Here is an 18,502-nt window from a genome sequence, read left to right on the forward strand (position 1 = left end):
TTCTAAAGATTAAGTATATTACTTTAGCTAATTTTTTGTGAAAAATAGAAATACTTTTTTTGTAAAAATGTATTGTTTTCGTCCTTTTAATGTCTGATTCATCCGATAGTGATGTTGAAAGCAATTGTCAAACATCACACAAAAATGTTTGTTTTACTCGAAGTAGTGATAGTGATGATGAAATTAGAATGTTCACCAATCGGTGACCTTGACACATTCTTGTGAACGAAAATTATTCTGTTTTTTCTCATATTGCATTTATTTTAAAATATATGTCAAATGTTTATTATAAAATGCTAATTACAGTAAAATTTTATTTGAGTAGTTCAATATGTTCTCCATCAATACCAGAAGGAAATACTATAATAGGTCAATGTTTGAAAAAAATATTATTGATTTCGTACACACCTACGTGCACAGGCGCCGTGGCGTAGTTAGGTAGACGCTCGACCGCGAAACTTGCGTCGCGGGTTCGGTTCCCGCCAATTGCAAAATGAATTCAAGAAAGATTTATTTTCAATTGGTCTGGGTGTTTGCAATGTTTTTTTCACATTTACCTTCCCTATCCTTACTATCCTACCTGCAGACAAGCATCTAAAATAGAAGCTTTGCGGGTTATTTCTTTAAAAAAAAAAAAAGGGATTATTTTTGCAAACGTCTTCAGTAATTTTAATGTACATCTAAGGAAAAAATCTCAGCACTAAAAGGGTTATAAATTTAATATTATTTTTCAGTCGGAATGTCCGCTGTGCATGGAACCATTGGAAGTGGATGATTTGCACTTCTACCCCTGCACTTGCGGCTATCAGGTAACCATCTTTTTATTATTTAAAATATTTTCCAACAAAACAAAAAAAAACATTTTGCTGTAAATGTTGCACTGATATCATGAGACTGACATTTTTATTTTTCATTATATGCATACTTACAATTTTAAATTGACAATAATGTGTCCTCACTGGGCTTTCCTGTGCCGAGGGCACATTTTATAATACTGAATTTGAGTGAAATTGTATGAAAAGAAGTTGTTTTAGAAGACATTTTTTGTTGTTTTTATTTTGGCAAACTACCTAAAATTGAGTTGTAACTGAGTAAAATTGAGTAAAATAACACTTTTTAACCTGTCCGGGTTGTCCTGAGTTTCTGCAGACAAAGCTGTATCTGGGGAGTCAGGTTTTTATAATTTTACATCATAGTCGACGCTATAAGCAACATATTTTATTTTATATTTAAAATGTTTTTTTTATTTACACTAGTTAACATGATTTATCGAATCTTCGATAATTTTGCCGTAAATGATTTTTTAAACATGTTTTGGTATAAATCATGTTTTGTATCGGCCGCACATGTATGGCCATACTCCTGGACAGGTTAATAACCACTAACACTCTAAATCTGTTTGTTATATTTTTTCATGTGCTTTTATTGCATTATTGTTTTTGGTAAGTTTATAGTTTGGAAAGTTGTTTATGACATCCGATTGAATAAGACGCGGCCGAGTGTTGCAATCTATATCAGATCTACCCCCTTCATTATCCATTTATGAATAGCTCTTTTATACCTGGTTTCCTTATTTAATGACTGTGTGGATAATAGAAGCGGGTTGTTCAACATTATCGCATAATGATCAAAGTTCTTTGTCTATAATGATTCATGCAAGCATGGATGACATTATACTTCTTCCTTATATTTAAGATAATGCTATGATTTGTCTCCTTCCATAGTGATGTTAGCGCGTTTGGCTACCGTGCTGGAGGTCTCAGGTTAGATTCCCGGGAGGGTAAAAAAAAAAATACAAGTGATTTTCACTCATACGCAAACTCATACTCTCATCTCATCTTTCACTCATACGCATACTCGTATTCATATGCATTTTCACTGCTACAATAAGCGCAGGACTAATTGGAACGGTATTTCAGATCTGTCGATTCTGTTGGAACCGCATCCGGGAAGGGGAAAGCGGGCTGTGCCCCGCGTGCCGGAAGCCCTACCCGGAGAACCCCGCTGACTTCACTCCCCTGTCCCAGGAACAGGTAACATTCCCGCTTTTTTTTTCTACAACTTTGGATCACAAAACTTTTATTGCCATTTATTTTTGTATTTAATTGATTTATCATTTATTCCATTTCGAAACATCACCTACAAATTAGCTCAGACTTCCATCTTCTTTCATAATAAAGGGAAGAATGATACAGGTTTCATATCAAGTTGAGACACCTTTAAAATAAAATAAAAAAAGTACATTTAATTTTGATCCTGCGTTTGGCTTTTTATAATGTTTGTTATTTCCATATGTCGACTGCCTGGCATGGTAGACTATGGGCGTTTGTGCACTATCCGTAATTTTACAGTCCGGCAGTCCGGTTTTGAAACATGAAAGCGACTACGACAGTTTAGCGTGATAGAATTTACGCGCAACATGTTCATGCACCAATCAAGAGCACCGATCCCAAGAAAGATGGACAAAAGCACAAGCCAATCCAAGCTAATCATCGTTTTAAAATATATTATTTTGAGAAATAAAAAGACTTTTGTATTTTGATCCACTCACATTTTATTAACCAACTAGTTTCGGCAACAACCTGTTCAGGGTTTAATTTATGACATAATTTAATTTAATTTATGAATTTGAGTCAAACTCTGAAGAGGGCAACAGTTTGTTGGCGAAACTAGTTGGTTAATAAAAATGTGAGTGGATCAAAACACAAAGTATTTTTATTTCTCAAAATAATAAATCAATATGATCCACAAAGTTAATGCTTTCAATATTCAAAACATTGTTTTAAAACGCTAACTGACGTGCGGGACGATAAAATTCCGTGTGGTGCACAAACGCCCTATGTCTGTTAGTTGAAGAATCAGCTCGGTTGTAATTGATGATGTGGGTCGGTCGCAGGTGGCCGCGCTGAAGACAGAGAAGCGGGCGCGGGAGCAGCAGCGCCGCAACAAGAGCCAGGAGAGCCGCCGCCAGCTGAGCAGCGTGCGCGTGGTGCAGAAGAACCTCGTCTTCGTGGTGGGGCTGCCCGTGCGCCTAGCTGACCCGGAGGTCAGTATTATTCTAATCACAATATCTGATCGCAAAGCCTCTATTAAAGGCTTGTCTTCAGGTAGGATAGTAAGGATAGGGAAGGTAAATGTGAAAAATGCATTACTAAAACCCAGACCTTTTTAAAAAAAAAAATTTAACCCTTATCCGCACTCAATGGTGCATAGGGCACTGCATCGTAGTGACGCAGTTTTAACTTGATCGTTAATTGCATGAAGGCAAGGTGATCAGCCCTCCGCTTCAGGTACCAGTCCAGGGTAGTATTGATTAAATATTAGAGTGAAAAATCACTTATATTTATTTGACGTCAGCCGAGCATGCTGACCATTACACTACGGAGGCGGCTACCCAGACCAATTGAAAATTAATCTTCCTTGATTTCATTTTGCACTTGGCGGGAATCGAACCCGTGATTCCAGATTTGCAGTCGAGCATCTACCCAACTACGCCACCGCGCCTGACTTCAATTCAATTCAATTTGTTTATTGGTCCTGTTTATAGGAATGTGAAACAATCAATGCCGACGCTGTCGCAGGTAACTATCGGGAACATACAAATTGGCCGTGCAGTGCAATGTGGGGGAGTCTGGATGGCTCTATTCTCCTCACACACGCTTAATATTGTTTTCTACATTGCCTTCCCCACGATATTTTTGATCTCGCATATTTCTCTTATCCCGGTGTTCCTTATTCTATCTCTTAGACTCTTGTCAGATATGCTCCTTAAAGTTGTTAAGGAGCATTTCGTCGTAACGTAACACGTTACGATGCGAGCATTCAGGCAGTCAGTAAACCGAGCCGAGTGATCCATCCATTGTTTCGGATGCTTGGTGATGCTCGCCGCGAGCGATGTAATGACGTTATGTTACGACGAAATGCTCCGGTCATTCTCCTTTAGGATTTGGAAATATTTTTATGTAGCTATAAGTGTCAGTGAGTCGAATTGATGTGTTAAACCCACAAAAAAATATATTATAAAGTCACCTGTGTCGCTCATTGTGATTATCGCCAGTGTCATGTATTTTTTAATTTTTCAGATCCTTAAAAGGCAGGAGTACTTTGGAAAATATGGCAAGATACACAAAGTGGTCATCAATCACAGTACGGCATATGCGGGGACGCAGGTAAATACTTTGCCCCTTTATGCGACCAGCCTTCTTTTTATTCACCCATTAGCATATTGAGATTCTTAATTAGATTATTCTCTTTAAATTAAAGGCGTAATTCACTGCTTTTGTTCACATTACAATTCTTTATAACTAGAACTATAGGGTGTTTTTTTTTTTAAGGTGTACAAAATAAAATTCAAATTTCCCACAGTAAATTGATGTTGGCACCTGCCGTATGGCATGTTGCGCCATCTTGTTGAAACCACAGCTCTGTCTTCAATGCCATTCAACTGAGGTACGACGAAGTCAGTAACCGTGGTTCTGTAGTGCTCTCCATTGACCGTAACATTCTGGCCAGCATCATCTTAAAAAAATATGGGCCAATGATTCCTTCTTCTTCTGACCCTTATCTGCACCCAATGGTGCATAGGGCACTGCATCATATAAACGCAGTTTTATCTCGATCGTTAACATATGAAAGAAAGGTGATCAGCACTTAGCTTCGGGTACCAGTCCAGAGTAATATTGAATAAATATTGGAGTGAAAAAATCACTTATATTTATTTGACCCCCTCCCCCTGGGAATCGAACCCAAGACCTCCAGTATGGTAGCCGAGCGTGCTGACCATTATATAATTAGATTTTTTTTTTGGATTTGGTGCATTTTTAAGATGGTGTGATTTTTGACACAGGGTCCGTCTGCGAGCGCGTACGTGACGTACGTGAGCAGTGCAGACGCCCTGCGCGCCATCCAGAACGTGAACAACGTCAGCATAGACGGCCGGGTGCTCAAAGGCAGCCTCGGCACCACCAAGTACTGCGCCAACTTCATGCGGAACCAGCCGTGCCCCAAACCCGACTGCATGTATCTACACGAGATGGGTGCGTAACCTTGCTAAGTTGTATCTACACAAGATGGGTGCGTAACCTTGCTAAGTTGTATCTACACAAGATGGGTGTGTAACCATGCCAAGTGTATCTACATGAGAAGAGTGCATAACCTTGCTATGTCGTATCTATGCGATATGGGTGCGTAATCTCGCTAAGTCCACGTGCAGTACAAGCTCATTGCATCAGTCTCTTCGACACTCTTCATATAAAATTCTCGATAATTCTCAAATGTTTCATATTTGGCAATCCAAAATATATTTATGCATTTACATTTTGACATCTCAACATAGACGAGGAAGAATATGGATGTCTGGGTGTTTTTAAGGGCTTATCAGCTGTCATGGCTGGTTATAAGCCCAGGTCATAAGCCCTGTAAATACCCAGACTTCCATATTATTCTTTACCTATGTTGAGATGTCAAAAACAAATATAAAAATAACTCCTTAAGTGCAGAAAATCCAGATTTGTGAACAAGTATTTGGACACACTCAAAATGCTGTAGAAAAAGTAACAGTTACCCATTATTCATGCACATTTTTTATTTTTTATTTTTTTTTGTATAAATACCTTTTTTTCTGAGGTCAAGGGATCTTGCATCCTATATGTCACTGCGACCATATTATGTCCATTGTGACCTCCCTCTGTATTACAGCTCACTGTCAAGACCTACATGAGTCATGTAACTCACAACCTGTCTTGGTGGTAGGAGCATCACCTTCTCGGAGTCCAGTAGAGGTCCTCCAAGGATGTGACTTCGTTTGTGAGCGAGTGCGTCACAATTGTAAAGAATGTGGATTGGCGTTTCGCTATCCTCCATACAAAGTCTGCATACTGGGGAGTCATGAAGTGAGATTTTTGTTATGTGTTTCCTCAGTCTGCAGTGTCCTGTCAAGGTCCTGGTTAGGATCCTTATTTGTTTTTTGCTAAGCTTTAGAGCTTCTGTGGTGAAATACCTTTGCAAGAAATATACTTTTTTAGTACGAAAAAATAACCGTTGTGATTAGCTACCGATAATTGAAAATTTTTTGTTTTTACGAAATTCGGTCGTTTGAATTTTGAATTTACGGATCTTCGCCGTTGTATATATTTTTTTTAACACAATAGTATCTGGTGATAATGGTTGTGTTGTGTTTGCAGGGGACTCAAAGGCTTCCTTCACAAAGGAGGAGATGCACCAGGGACTGCACCAGATGTACGAGCGGAAACTGCATAACCAGTTACTGGCTCAAACAAATAGCAGTGAGTTCATTTTCTGGCTCCAAACTAACTCTCATCCAACCCATGTCCAACCCTTATCCTCATCTGATGGCGCATTGGGCGCGATTGTAGCGGTTCTCCTACTGGGCTGGAGGTCCCAAGTCAGCTCTCTTCGTGTCTCGTGGTCTCCACCGCAGAATATATAAATGAATTTACAACATTTTGAGTGTGTATTATTCACTCAAAATGTTGTAAATAAATTATCTGTTCAAATTATAAGCTTAAATAATAAAAATGAAAATGGTATTTTCTGGCGTTTCTCATGTGTGTGATTGAAATCCAGGATTTGGACCTCGCATACTAATATAAGAGTTTCTGCTTAGTAAAAAGCTTCTTTACATCTCACCAATAGATGTCTCTAGTGAAGTTCTAGTGATTCAAGAACAAGGTTTCTAAATTGGTTCATATATAATAGAACTTCCAAGAATTTGAGTAGTGTGGTTGTCAGTAATGGGTAGAATTGGTGAATGTTACACGTGTGTAAAGTGATCACTTAAACCAGCCTATGACGGTCGTCAGCCCCGTAAATGCCCAGACGTCCATATTCTTCTTCATCTTTGATGAGATGTCAAAAAATAATATGAAAATAAATGAATGCTAAACCTTATTTTTCTTTATTTTTAAATTCTTTTGCATTATACAAACATAAATTCAAATACAGAAAAATATGAATAAAATATAAGTACAAAAAAAGATCCCACAAAGGCATGGCCTGTGTGTGGGTATACAATATAATTTAGGTCATAGTAAAGGACACTGGCAAGAATATAATAGATATTATAAGAACTAGAATTAAAGTGTTAGTATGAAATACAAAAAATTGAAAATACTTGACTATCAGAAAACAAAAATGGAATAATTTAAAAAAAAATTTAAATACTATTAAAAACTTAAAAACATAAAAAAGATGAAAAAGTAAAAAGTTAGCAAGCATGTACTACATACATTGATACGTCTACTTAATGCGTGACTCGTTCAAAAGCATGAAGCGGTTAAGATTTCTTTAGTTGCTGATATATTTTTCTGTTTTCTGTTTAGATGGGGCAAATGGAGGTAGTACTTTTATACCAACCACTGTGGTCACATCTTCTAGTATCAACATATCCAATTCTGGGTAAGTTAACATCCAACACTTGCGGTTGAGTAGCGGCGGGTGTATGTACGTAGCGTCGGTGCAGTATACAGTGTCCTTCTTGTTCCCAGCGAGGGCGTGGCGGGCGGCGGCGGCGTGATGCTGAGCTCCTCGTCCTCCTCCACCAGCAGCAGCAGCAGCGGCAGCGGCAGCATGAGCAACGTGAGCTCCGGGGGCAAGGAGGCGTGGCCCAGCCTGTCCCCGCCCCCCGAGGACTCCACCCCGTCGCCGCAGCCCGCGCCGGCGCCCCAACCGACCGCCAAGCAGACCAAACAGAACAAAAACAACAAGGAAAACAAGGACACCAACTCGGAAAACAACAACTCCAGGTCCAAAGGCGCCAAGGAAAGCAAAAAGGCCAGCAAAAAGGAAAAGAACCAGCATCACAACAACACTAATAATTCACACAATTCAAATAGTTCTAATAATCATTCAAATAGTGAAAATATTAAGAGCCCGCGTAAGAAACAATTAGCCAATAGTAGCGCCGCGGAAAGTTTAGAAAAAAAGAAACAAGAGGATCCGGAAATAAAAGAAAAGGTATTTAGTAGTAATCCGGCGCCCAAAGCGAGCGCGGAACTCGAAGCGCCGGAATCCGACACGGACGACAGGCACAGCCTACTGGATTATCTGCTGGATAACCATCTGCTGGAAGACGACAACCACGACCTGCTGGCGGAGCACGATGCCGACGCGCTGTTCGGAAGGCACGTGCACCAACACATCTTGCAGCACGCGATGAAGAACAATCTAGTTTCGGAATTCACCCCGGAGAGTATGGAACAAATGTACATGAACGATCATCAAATCAATCGACAGCTGCTGCGGGACTCACTCATGAGAGAGAGACAGAACGAGCTTCAGATGAGACAGAACGAACTCCTCGCCAGACAGAACCACAGCATGATGGATCAACACAAACTATACCTCAGCAATATGTTAGAACCGCAGGACCAGAGCGCCGTAAACTTTCATCAGAATTCCAACATTCTTCCGCCGTTTGGCATGCGGATGGACGGCACGATACCCCAGAACTTCGGCTTTGCGGAGCTCCAGATGCAGGGCGCGCGGTCGCAGGACTGCGGGCTGGACGCCGCGGGCTCGGAGGGCCGCTACGTGGGCGAAGATAGCATGGACCGCTTCCTGAATGACTTCCGCCGGAACCAACAGATGAAGGGCAACAGCACGGGGCCCGTGCTGCCGCCGGAGGTGCCCTCGCTGGCGTACATCGAGAGGCAGCACAAGCTCGCGCTGCAGAGGAAGTTCGGGATGATGAACGAATTGCAGGAATTGGGTGAGTTTACACAAATCTTAAACTTTTAATCTTGTGACAATAAAATGACTCTCAGACCATTTCGACGGCCCCTACGTAAAGTACTCTATCTGCAAATCGCCTACATTACAGGAGAGAGCTTAGAAGGTTTTTTCAATGCATTTTTATTTATTAAATAACGGTTTTATCTGAAATTCTAAACTAGTACTTATTATACATTTCAAAACACGATAAAATCGTTTTACAACTTTATTCTTTGTCAAAATTAAGTAGTTAACGTTTTAGGAGTTAAATTTATTTCGAAAATTTGATGTAGATAGCGACTTATACGCCTGAAAACTAGGTGTAATTTATTTTATATATTTTTTTGTTTGTTTATATATGTAGATAAATGTCAGTTGGATTACATACACCAAATATCTCAAAATTGACAAAAATGTAGTTAGAGCACTTTACGTAGGGCACGTCGATTTGATCTTCACATTAGTTTGAAAATGCCGTAACAAAACTGGACAATTGTTACAAATTTTATTTTTATGCCTTTTTAATAATGAAATACAATTTAGTCGGCTCTAAAAATAAAATAAATCCGCCTCCGTGGTGTAATGTTTAGCGTGTTTAGCTACCATGCTGGAGGCCCCGGGTTCGATTCCCAGGGGAGGTGAAAATAAATGTTGGTGAATTTACACTCTATTTGATATTATATATCGTCCGCCTCCTTAGTGTAATGGTCAGCACGCTTGGCTACCGTTCTGGAGGTCCCGGGTTCGATTCCCAGGGGGGTCAAATAAATATAAGTGATTTTTTCACTGTAATATTTACTCCATATTACCCTGGACTGGTACCTGAAGCGGAGGGCTGATCACCTTTCCTTTGTGTGTAAACGATCAAGATAACACTGTGTTCATATGAAGCAGTGCCCTATGCACCATTGCGGTGCGGATAAGGGTTTTATTATTATTATTATTATTATTTGATATTACCCTGGACTGGGCACTGAAGTGCAAGAGTGATCACCTTGCCTTCATGTAAGTAACGATCAAGATAACACTGCGTCAATAACTTAAACAGATCTAAGTCGCTTATTTTTTTTAAACTTATAACATACTCATTTGTTAACATACTTATTAACTTTTTTCATTTTCATCCTTTTGATTTTTTGTTTTCTGTTAAAATGAAATATTTGTAGTTTGTATTAGCACTTTTAAGCTATTTATATTTCAGATTTTTATTGTATTCTTTCCAGTACCCTTTATTATAACCTAAAATAAAATGTATACCCACACACAGGCCATGCCTCTGTGGGATCTTTTTTTGTATTAATATAATGTTTTTTTTTGTATTTGTAGTTATAATATCGCTCACTCCTTTCAAGAATGTCAAAAAACAAAAACATTATTTTTTCAGGAGAACGTTTTTAAAGTTTACAAATATAATACAATGTATTTAAAAAAATATCAAGCCACTTATTGAACTTTTTACTGTGCAACAGATCTTTTTAGGTAAAACCTGAAGGTTTTTTCTCCATTTGAAAAATATTTAGTAAATTTAAAAAAATAATTAAACAATACCTTTTCTTCAAAATGCAAAAATAAAACTTTCTGCCTTGTAGCGGGTAAATATTAAGTTAAAAATATGCCTCTTTTGCTGGGATATAGTACATTTTCTGGGCATCCTGAAAACACGCACAATTGAAAATTGCCGATTTTTTATTTATGACGTTATTGAAAGGAGTGAGCGATATATGTATTGTGAAATACAAATTTAATAAAAAAAAAGATAATACAAAATACGATGCAGTGCTCTATGCACCTTTGAGTGCAGATAAGGGCTAGAAGAAGAAGAAAAATCAGTGTTTGATTTGAATATTTGATATATAAATGGGTATTCTGGAAATTAGTGAATACATATCACCGGTAAGGAATGGTTCCGCTCATTGTGCGACGTCCCGTTGCTTCCAGCGGACCACCAGCAGGAGCTGCAGCAGCTGTCGGGCAGGTTCCCGGCTCCGGGCGGCGCGGGGGAGGAGGCGGCCCCGCGCGAGGACGACCTGGACTTCGAGTGGCTCATGGAGCGCCAGAAGATGTTCGCCGAGCTCTTTGAGAAGGACATGCTCAAGCAGAAGCCGCCCAATGCCTACAGGTTAGCTAGCCTCCAAAACTCTATAACGGTGGCCTTGATGCAGAATAGCAAAAATTATTTTTAGTTTTATTGTATACTAGCTTTATGAGGCGAATGTAATTGGAAAAGGGAGCAGAGAAAGACCGAGAAAAACTTGGCACAATCAGTTATGCCAAATACTTGAAAGCGGTGGGTGTGTATGAGGAGATGCATGTACGTGGAAGAGGCGAGGAATGTTTGCAAAGACAGAATGGTGTGGCGTTCTATTCTCTCTGCCTACCCCTGCGGCGAAACGGCGTGATGGTTAGTTAGTTAGTTAGCTTTAGCTGTTTTGTCTGCCTCCGTAGTGTAATGGTCAGCACGCTCGGCTACTGTACTGGAGGTCCCAAGTTCGATTCCCAGGGGGAGGTGAGAATAAATATTAGTGATTTTAAACTCTAATATTTATTTGATATTACCCTGGACTGATCCCTGAAGCGCAGGAGTGATCACCTCGCCTTCATATGATTTAACCATCAGCATAACATTGCGTCAATATGATGCAGTGCCCTATGCACCATTGGGTGCGGATAAGGGTTAGTCAATTGTGTAGGGATTATTGCCCGATACTGTGTTTGGACGTGTAATAATAAAATGGGATGTGTGTTGTTTCAGCGGTGAGAGTGGAGAGTGCGTAGTCCGCCGCAGTTGTCTTCCTCCTCCCGGATTCAATCACATGAACTCCTTCGGGATCGGTGTGCCGCGACCACAGCCAGCTCCAGGTAAGTCACTTCATCTAACAGCGGTCCTTTTGACTTGTCCAGGTGTTTGAGTTTTTAAAAAAAAATATATACCTCTTTATAATTTATATCATAGTCGATGCTATAAGCAACATATTTTCTTGAATAAAAAAAACATTTACACCAGTAAACATGATTTATCGCAACATTGGCAATTTTGACATCTTCTTCATCTTCTTGCTCAATGCTGAGCGTCGTGGTCTTCTGGAATGTCAGGCACTTGGTGCACAAGTCCTCTCCATTCTTCCCGGTCCTGGGCCAACTTGATGGCAGCGTTTAGCGAGGATCCGGTTAATTCCTTTATTTGGTCTGTCCATCTTGTTGGAGACCGTCCTCTTGCCCGCTTGCCTTCAACTGTACCTGTTACTACCAGTTTTTCAAGACTCTTCTCGTTCTTTCTGGCGATATGCCCAAAGTAGGACAGAATCCTTTTCCTGCAAGTCGTGGAGAGTCTTTCTGTCACTGACAGTTCGCGGAGAATGGAGACGTTTGTGCGTCTTGCAGTCCAAGGAATGCGCAGCATCCTCCTCCAGCACCACATTTCAAACACATCCAGCATATGTCTTTCCTTTTTCCTCAGTGTCCATGTTTCCACTCCATACAGCGCAATGGAGAATACAAGAGATTTCACTAGACGGGTTTTCGTTTTCCTCAGTATGGACCGATTTTTCCATATCTTCGCCAGACTAGACATTGCTGATTTTGCCATTCCAATTCTTCTCCGGATTTCTGCTTCACAGCCTCCGTCTTTAGAAATGAGTGCACCTAAATAGATAAAGTCGTCGACTTCTTCATAATCCCTTAAAGAATTGTTCCTTATCAGGGTGCCGAATCGGTCGATGACAAGAACCTTGGTTTTACTTTTGTTTATTTGCAGTCCTAAATGCTGGCTTTCTATTTCGACTCTATGGAGGAGTTCAGCCATTTCGTCCTCATTGTTGGCTATTAGCGTTGTGTCGTCTGCGAACCTTATATTGGAGATCTTTTTGCCCCCTACTGATACGCCACCTTCCCACCCGTCTAGTACTTTCCTCATTATATATTCTCCATATATATTGAAGAGATCAGGAGACAGTATACACCCTTGTCTCACGCCTTTTTGTACTTGAAATGACTCTGAGAGGAAATTATCAACTCTTACCGATGCCAAATTTTGTACGTATAAGTTGTGAATAAGAACTATCAACTGTCTCGGTACACCCATTGCTTCCAAAACCTTCCACAGGCAATTCCAATTCACGCAGTCAAAAGCCTTTGTATAATCAATAAAGCAAAGTACGACCGGAACCTTGAACTCTCGACTTTTCTCGATTATTTGTCTTATGTTCAAGATTTGCTCACGTGTACCCTTGCCTTTGACGAATCCAGCTTGCTCAATTGAAATTTGCCAGTCGAGGTAGTGTTTTAGCCTTGCTTTTAATATGTGTAGCAATATTTTGCTGGCATGAGAGATGAGTGAGACAGTTCGATAGTTTTCACACTTTAGGTTTTTTAATCAGGTTTTTTAAACATGTTTTGATATAAATCACGTCATAAAGCGTGTTTTATATTGGTCGTATATATACGACCATACTCCTGGAAAGGTTAAGGATCACATCATTGCTGCTGGTTTTATGGTCCATGTTTCAGCAGTATAGAAAAAAATGAAGTGAACCAAACTCCTGACAAGCTTTATTTTGGTTTTGTTACTTACACCCCGGTGTTTCCAGATATTGTCTAGCTTAGACGTGGCACTTTTGACAATTTTGGCAGTAATGCACGATTCAGATTATGCATTTAAAAAACATTAACCTTTTCATGGACGAATTCTCTTAACCGGATCCACGCGGCTCGCATAACCGTATGTGTTTTAGTAAAACATGCCCCATATGCGGCTGACATAACCGTGTGTGTTTTTACTTTGCTCCAAGTTTCCAACCTCAGTTCAACTTGGAGGGATTTTTTCATGGTGTGGAACTTTGGATAAAATAATACGTCAATCCTTGGCCTTATGACATCTGTTGAAATATCTGACTAATAATTTGTAACATCACAAGGATAATTAAAAGAATAGATCCCTGATTTTTCTTGCGGTCGGTAATTAGTCCGCGCCATAATCATGCCCTATATCTGTCTCACTCTCGCCGCTACGCATCGCCAGTGGGTAAGAGTGACACACGACGCGTGCTTTGATTTATTTATGTTACGATCTTATTTGTTTATATTACGATATATTTCAAGAATAATGTGACACAAGTGTATTATAGAGTACCAAAAAGGCAGAATGAATCCCATTGAACGTTTTTGTTTAGGAAAATAAATCGTTTCTTAACTAAATACATGATAAAAGTAATCATTTTAAAAACGGCGAAATACCGCCGCGTACGGGCGTCTCTCAGGAACAAAGTTGACGCGGTTAAAAGGTTAAAGACAGAGAGCAAGAGAGATTCAAGGAGATAGAGGACTTCTTTATATGGAGTATTATGTGGTCTAATATATCCCGATTCGATGAAAAACTTAAGATGGAGTTGTACAAAATGAATATTTATTATTTATTCACGCTACTTGAACTTTGATGTGTTACTTGAGCCCAGTACATAAAAATATTTAGATCTGTATTTGGTCTACAGTAATGAACGTATCGACATGATTCATTGTTTCCCTGACAGGTGACACTTATTGTCACAATATGTTCATTATTGTAGACCAAATACAGATTTCATTTTTTTTGTACTGTTCTCAAGTAACACATCAAAGTTCAAGTAGCCCTGTTCTACGGTACAAAAAAGAAATAAGTACATTGGCGGGCTTATTGCTAAAAAGCAATATATTCCAACCAACCAAAAACAGACTAGTGATGTTGGTCGAAACGTTTGATACCATGTATAGCTGTTTGCAATCAGAGGGTAGATAGATAGTACTTGAACATTTAAAAAAACATCAATTACAAATTGACATTTAAAAAGACATAAATTACAAAAGATGATAATAAGGAGGGCAAAAGAAAAAGGGAGTTTAGGGAAGGAGGTAGAGGGAAAAACTAAGGGAGGAGGTTTGATGGACAGTTAGGATTCTATGTCTCAGACGTTTCTTGAAAGTTATTAGAGAAGGTGCATTTGTTTACGCGGAGAGGTAATTCATTCCATAGTCTGGCCGCTTGGACAGAGAAGGAATAACTGAAGAATGATGTGTTATGGCGAGGAATGGAAAGTGTTCTTTCTTGGCGAGAACGAAGTGATAGACAATGATCTGAAAAGTCGAATGTTAGGGATCTGGGCGTTAGGTTTGTGAGCACACTGACATTTCACGATCACATAGAGGCGGTCAGTGGTAATGCATTGAAAATGATAGGATTTGTCCTGCGTACTGCCAGTGTAATGGGATGTGTTGTCCGCCTCCGTAGTGTAATGGTCAGCATGCTCAGCTACCGTTCTGGAGGTCCCGGGTTCGAATCCCAAGGGGGGTAAAATAAATATAAGTGATTTTTTCACTGTAATATTTATTCAATATTACCATGGACTGGTACCTGAAGCGGAGGGCTGATCACCTTTCCTTCATGTGTAAACGATCAAGATAACACTGCATTAATATGACACAGTGCCCTATGCACCATTGGGGTGCGGATAAGGGTTTTATTATTATTATTTATTATACACAGGACCAACCTGCCGATGGTTATGCCTGTAGGAAGAGCTACCGCTATGTTGAACAATATCTCATTGGACATTGATCTGTTCCATGTGTCTGAAGGAGTTTTCCGAACCGGGATTCTTCTACACCTTTAGCAATAGTTCTTGCATATACAATTTAATTTTTTACAGTTTGTAATGTATATATTAATTGAAATAAATAAATTGAAATTGAAAAACAGTGTATTAAATTTTTAACATTGATAGATTAATAAAGGTCTGTTTGTTTCCAGGAATGGCGCAGGGCCCCGGCATGGTGTCAGACTGGACCCAGCTTGACCCCGCCATCGTGTCGGGCATGTGCAGCAGCCCCTTCCTGGCCAAGTTCAGGGCCATGTCTATGCACCAACAGGTAACCGGACACTTTGCCTGCCCCTCGTTCACTAGCGGACCCCCCCACTGTGCAGTGGCCCCTCCCTGGCCGGCTTTAGGGCCGTGTAGTTTAATTAATTAAAAGAATTTCCCGCAAACCCTCTATTTTAGAGGCTTGTCTGTGGGTAGGATAGTATGGATAGGGAATGTTAGATGTTAAAATGGATCATAAATATCCTGACTAATTTGAAATACATATTTATAATGTATACTTACTTACTTATAACCTTTATCCGCACCCAATGATGCATAGGGCACTGCATCAAATTGACGCAGTGTTTTCTTAATCATTATTTACATGAATGCAAGGTGATCACTCTTGCGCTTCAGGAACCATTCCAGGGTAATATTTAATAAATAAATATTACTATTTATTAATTATTAATTATTAATTATTATTAATTATTTAATAAATAAATATTACAGTCTAAAATCACAAATAATATTTATTTTCACCCCCCCTGGGAATCGAACCCGGGACCTCCAGTACGGTAGCCGAGCGTGCTGACCATTACACTACGGAGGCGGACAATGTATGCATATCTTATAATGTATACATATCTTAAATTAATTTTGCAATTGGCGGGAATCGAACTTGCAACACCCGTTTCACAGTCGAGGGTCTACTCAACTACAATATGGGCCTATCTGTAACTGCTTATGTATAGTAATTATTTCAACAATAAAAAATAATAAAACCCTTATCCGCACCCCAATGGTGCATAGGGCACTGCGTCATATAAACGCAGTGTTATCTTGATCGTTAAATCAAGATTGATTGATTATATTTCAACAAATTAAACATTATTCTTCATCTAACCCTTATCCGCACCTTATGATGCAAAGGGCACTGGAATTAGTGTTATTGTGATAGCTTATTATATAAAGACAGTGATCAGTCCTGCCCTACATGTATCAGTTCGGGGTAATATTAACAATAATATATTAGAGTGAAAATCAAATATATTTTTGACTAATCTGAGAATCAAACTCGGGACCTTTAGCACGGCAGCCAAATGCTTTAATCACTGCACTACATAGGCGGATTAAACGCTATAACCAAATACATATTGTTTTTTTGATAAAATTAATTAAAAAAAACCTACTAAGTAAAACTTAAATTCCATTAAGTTAACTTAAACTCTACTAAGTAAACTTAAATTCTACTAAGTATATTTAAACTCTACTAAGTAAACATAAATTCTACTAAGTATGTTCAAATTCTACTAAGTAAACTTAAATTCTACTAAGTATATTTAAACTCTACTAAGTAAACATAAATTCTACTAAGTATGTTCAAATTCTACTAAGTAAACTTAAATTCTACTAAGTATATTTAAACTCTACTAAGTAAACATAAATTCTACTAAGTATGTTCAAATTCTACTAAGTAAACTTAAATTCTACTAAGTATATTTAAATTCTACTAAGTAAACTTAAATTCTACTAAGTATATTTAAATTCTACTAAGTAAACTTAAATTCTACTAAGTATATTTAAATTCTACTAAGTAAACATAAATTGTACCAAGTAAAACTAAAATTTAAAAATCTATTTCAGGATAACACACAGCTTCTTCAGAATGGAATGGGAGTTCCGCCGCCACACATGCTCCAGCAGCAACAGTTCCAACAGCAGAGAAAGATGATGCAGCAACAACAACAGCAACAGCAGCAACCACAGCAACCACAGCAACAACAGCAGCAACAACAGCAGCCACAGCAACAACAGCAACCGCAGCAACAGTTCTGGATCATGCCCCCCGAGAACAACGGAATCAACCATATCAGCAACTACCAGATCAGGAACGGATTCTACACTAGCGCAAACCAGATGCAGACAAGTTCAGACATCTTGCAAAACAAGTACGCCAACATACCCCTGCCGCCCGGATTCTCCGCGGTCCAGCAGGTGCCCAACGGATCGCCGGTAAACACAGAGTGCATCGAATCCAAATAAATTTCAATCATTTACTTCTAACTGGTCTATAAGGTATATAAATTTACGCAATCCAGATTTCCACGTACATACACGAGACGGGCCGGCCGGAGCAGTTTGCGGCCAGCCGCAATCCGGATTTTAGAATTGAGGCGGATGTGTCCCATATGTGTTTGGCTTCAAATTAATACAGACATATTTACGAATCCGTGTTTTTTTCATTACTCGTTTTTCTCTTTCTTCTTCTCTCTTCATGGTATTCCACCCGAGTGTTTTCCAAACTTGCAAACGAGACAAATGTGAGTATTACTTTTATTTTATACATTTTGTTCTTTTTTCTCTTTTGTTCTTTGTTAGAGAAGTGTTTTGCGCAACTAGGGGTTGCGTACTAAAAACAAAACTGGCTAAAATAAAAATAAAAAACAGCTCCTACCCCCTCTTAAACTTTCAACGCTCCAAGGACTCACTCAACTCAAAAATTAGGAATTAGCTTCACATACGGTGTTTGAAAATCATGCGAAATTCATCAAAATTTGTGTCACAATGGATTTTAAGAAATAGTGGTATTTACCAAGTAAAACTTAAATTAAAAATATTTTTTAAAATCTGAAATGAAGTGAAAACTATTCATTTTGTATCAAAATAATAATAATTTATTTTTTGCCCGTTTCCACCCAATGGTGCATAGGGCACCGCGTTGGATTGACGCGGTGTCAACTTGATTGCGCAAGGCGGAGATGATCAGCCTGCGTTGCAGATTCATGGGTACAGGAGTGGAATGTATTTGATTGGATACATATGACGTGAGTGGCATATTTTAATATTTTCCTTAATTTATAACAAATTTTATAATTTAAAATTTTTGTTCAAAAATTAAGTTTTTTCCTCCATTTCATTAGTAAGAACCCTCATCCCCA

At 39.0% G+C, this 18,502-nt stretch overlaps 1 protein-coding gene across 1 annotated transcript in view; it reads left to right on the forward strand.

Annotated features, from left to right (window-relative positions):
- LOC148305029 (uncharacterized) overlaps positions 1–17,791 on the forward strand; it is a 31,128-nt gene extending 13,337 nt beyond the window's left edge. Inside the window, exons 3-14 of the mRNA XM_088267350.1 lie at positions 735–809; positions 1,920–2,033; positions 2,897–3,046; positions 4,083–4,169; positions 4,847–5,036; positions 6,183–6,284; positions 7,341–7,416; positions 7,506–8,728; positions 10,669–10,849; positions 11,483–11,589; positions 15,509–15,627; positions 17,208–17,791. Coding sequence (XP_088123476.1) covers positions 735–809; positions 1,920–2,033; positions 2,897–3,046; positions 4,083–4,169; positions 4,847–5,036; positions 6,183–6,284; positions 7,341–7,416; positions 7,506–8,728; positions 10,669–10,849; positions 11,483–11,589; positions 15,509–15,627; positions 17,208–17,606 — 2,823 coding nt within the window. The 3' untranslated portion in view covers positions 17,607–17,791. The remainder of the gene's footprint in view (positions 1–734; positions 810–1,919; positions 2,034–2,896; positions 3,047–4,082; positions 4,170–4,846; positions 5,037–6,182; positions 6,285–7,340; positions 7,417–7,505; positions 8,729–10,668; positions 10,850–11,482; positions 11,590–15,508; positions 15,628–17,207) is intronic.
- Positions 17,792–18,502: the final 711 nt, after the last annotated feature.

Source organism: Brachycentrus maculatus, unplaced genomic scaffold (genome assembly GCF_059751285.1).
Source record: "Brachycentrus maculatus isolate JH-2025_06_01 unplaced genomic scaffold, ASM5975128v1 h1tg000293l, whole genome shotgun sequence".
Classification (NCBI taxonomy): Eukaryota; Metazoa; Arthropoda; class Insecta; order Trichoptera; family Brachycentridae; genus Brachycentrus; species Brachycentrus maculatus.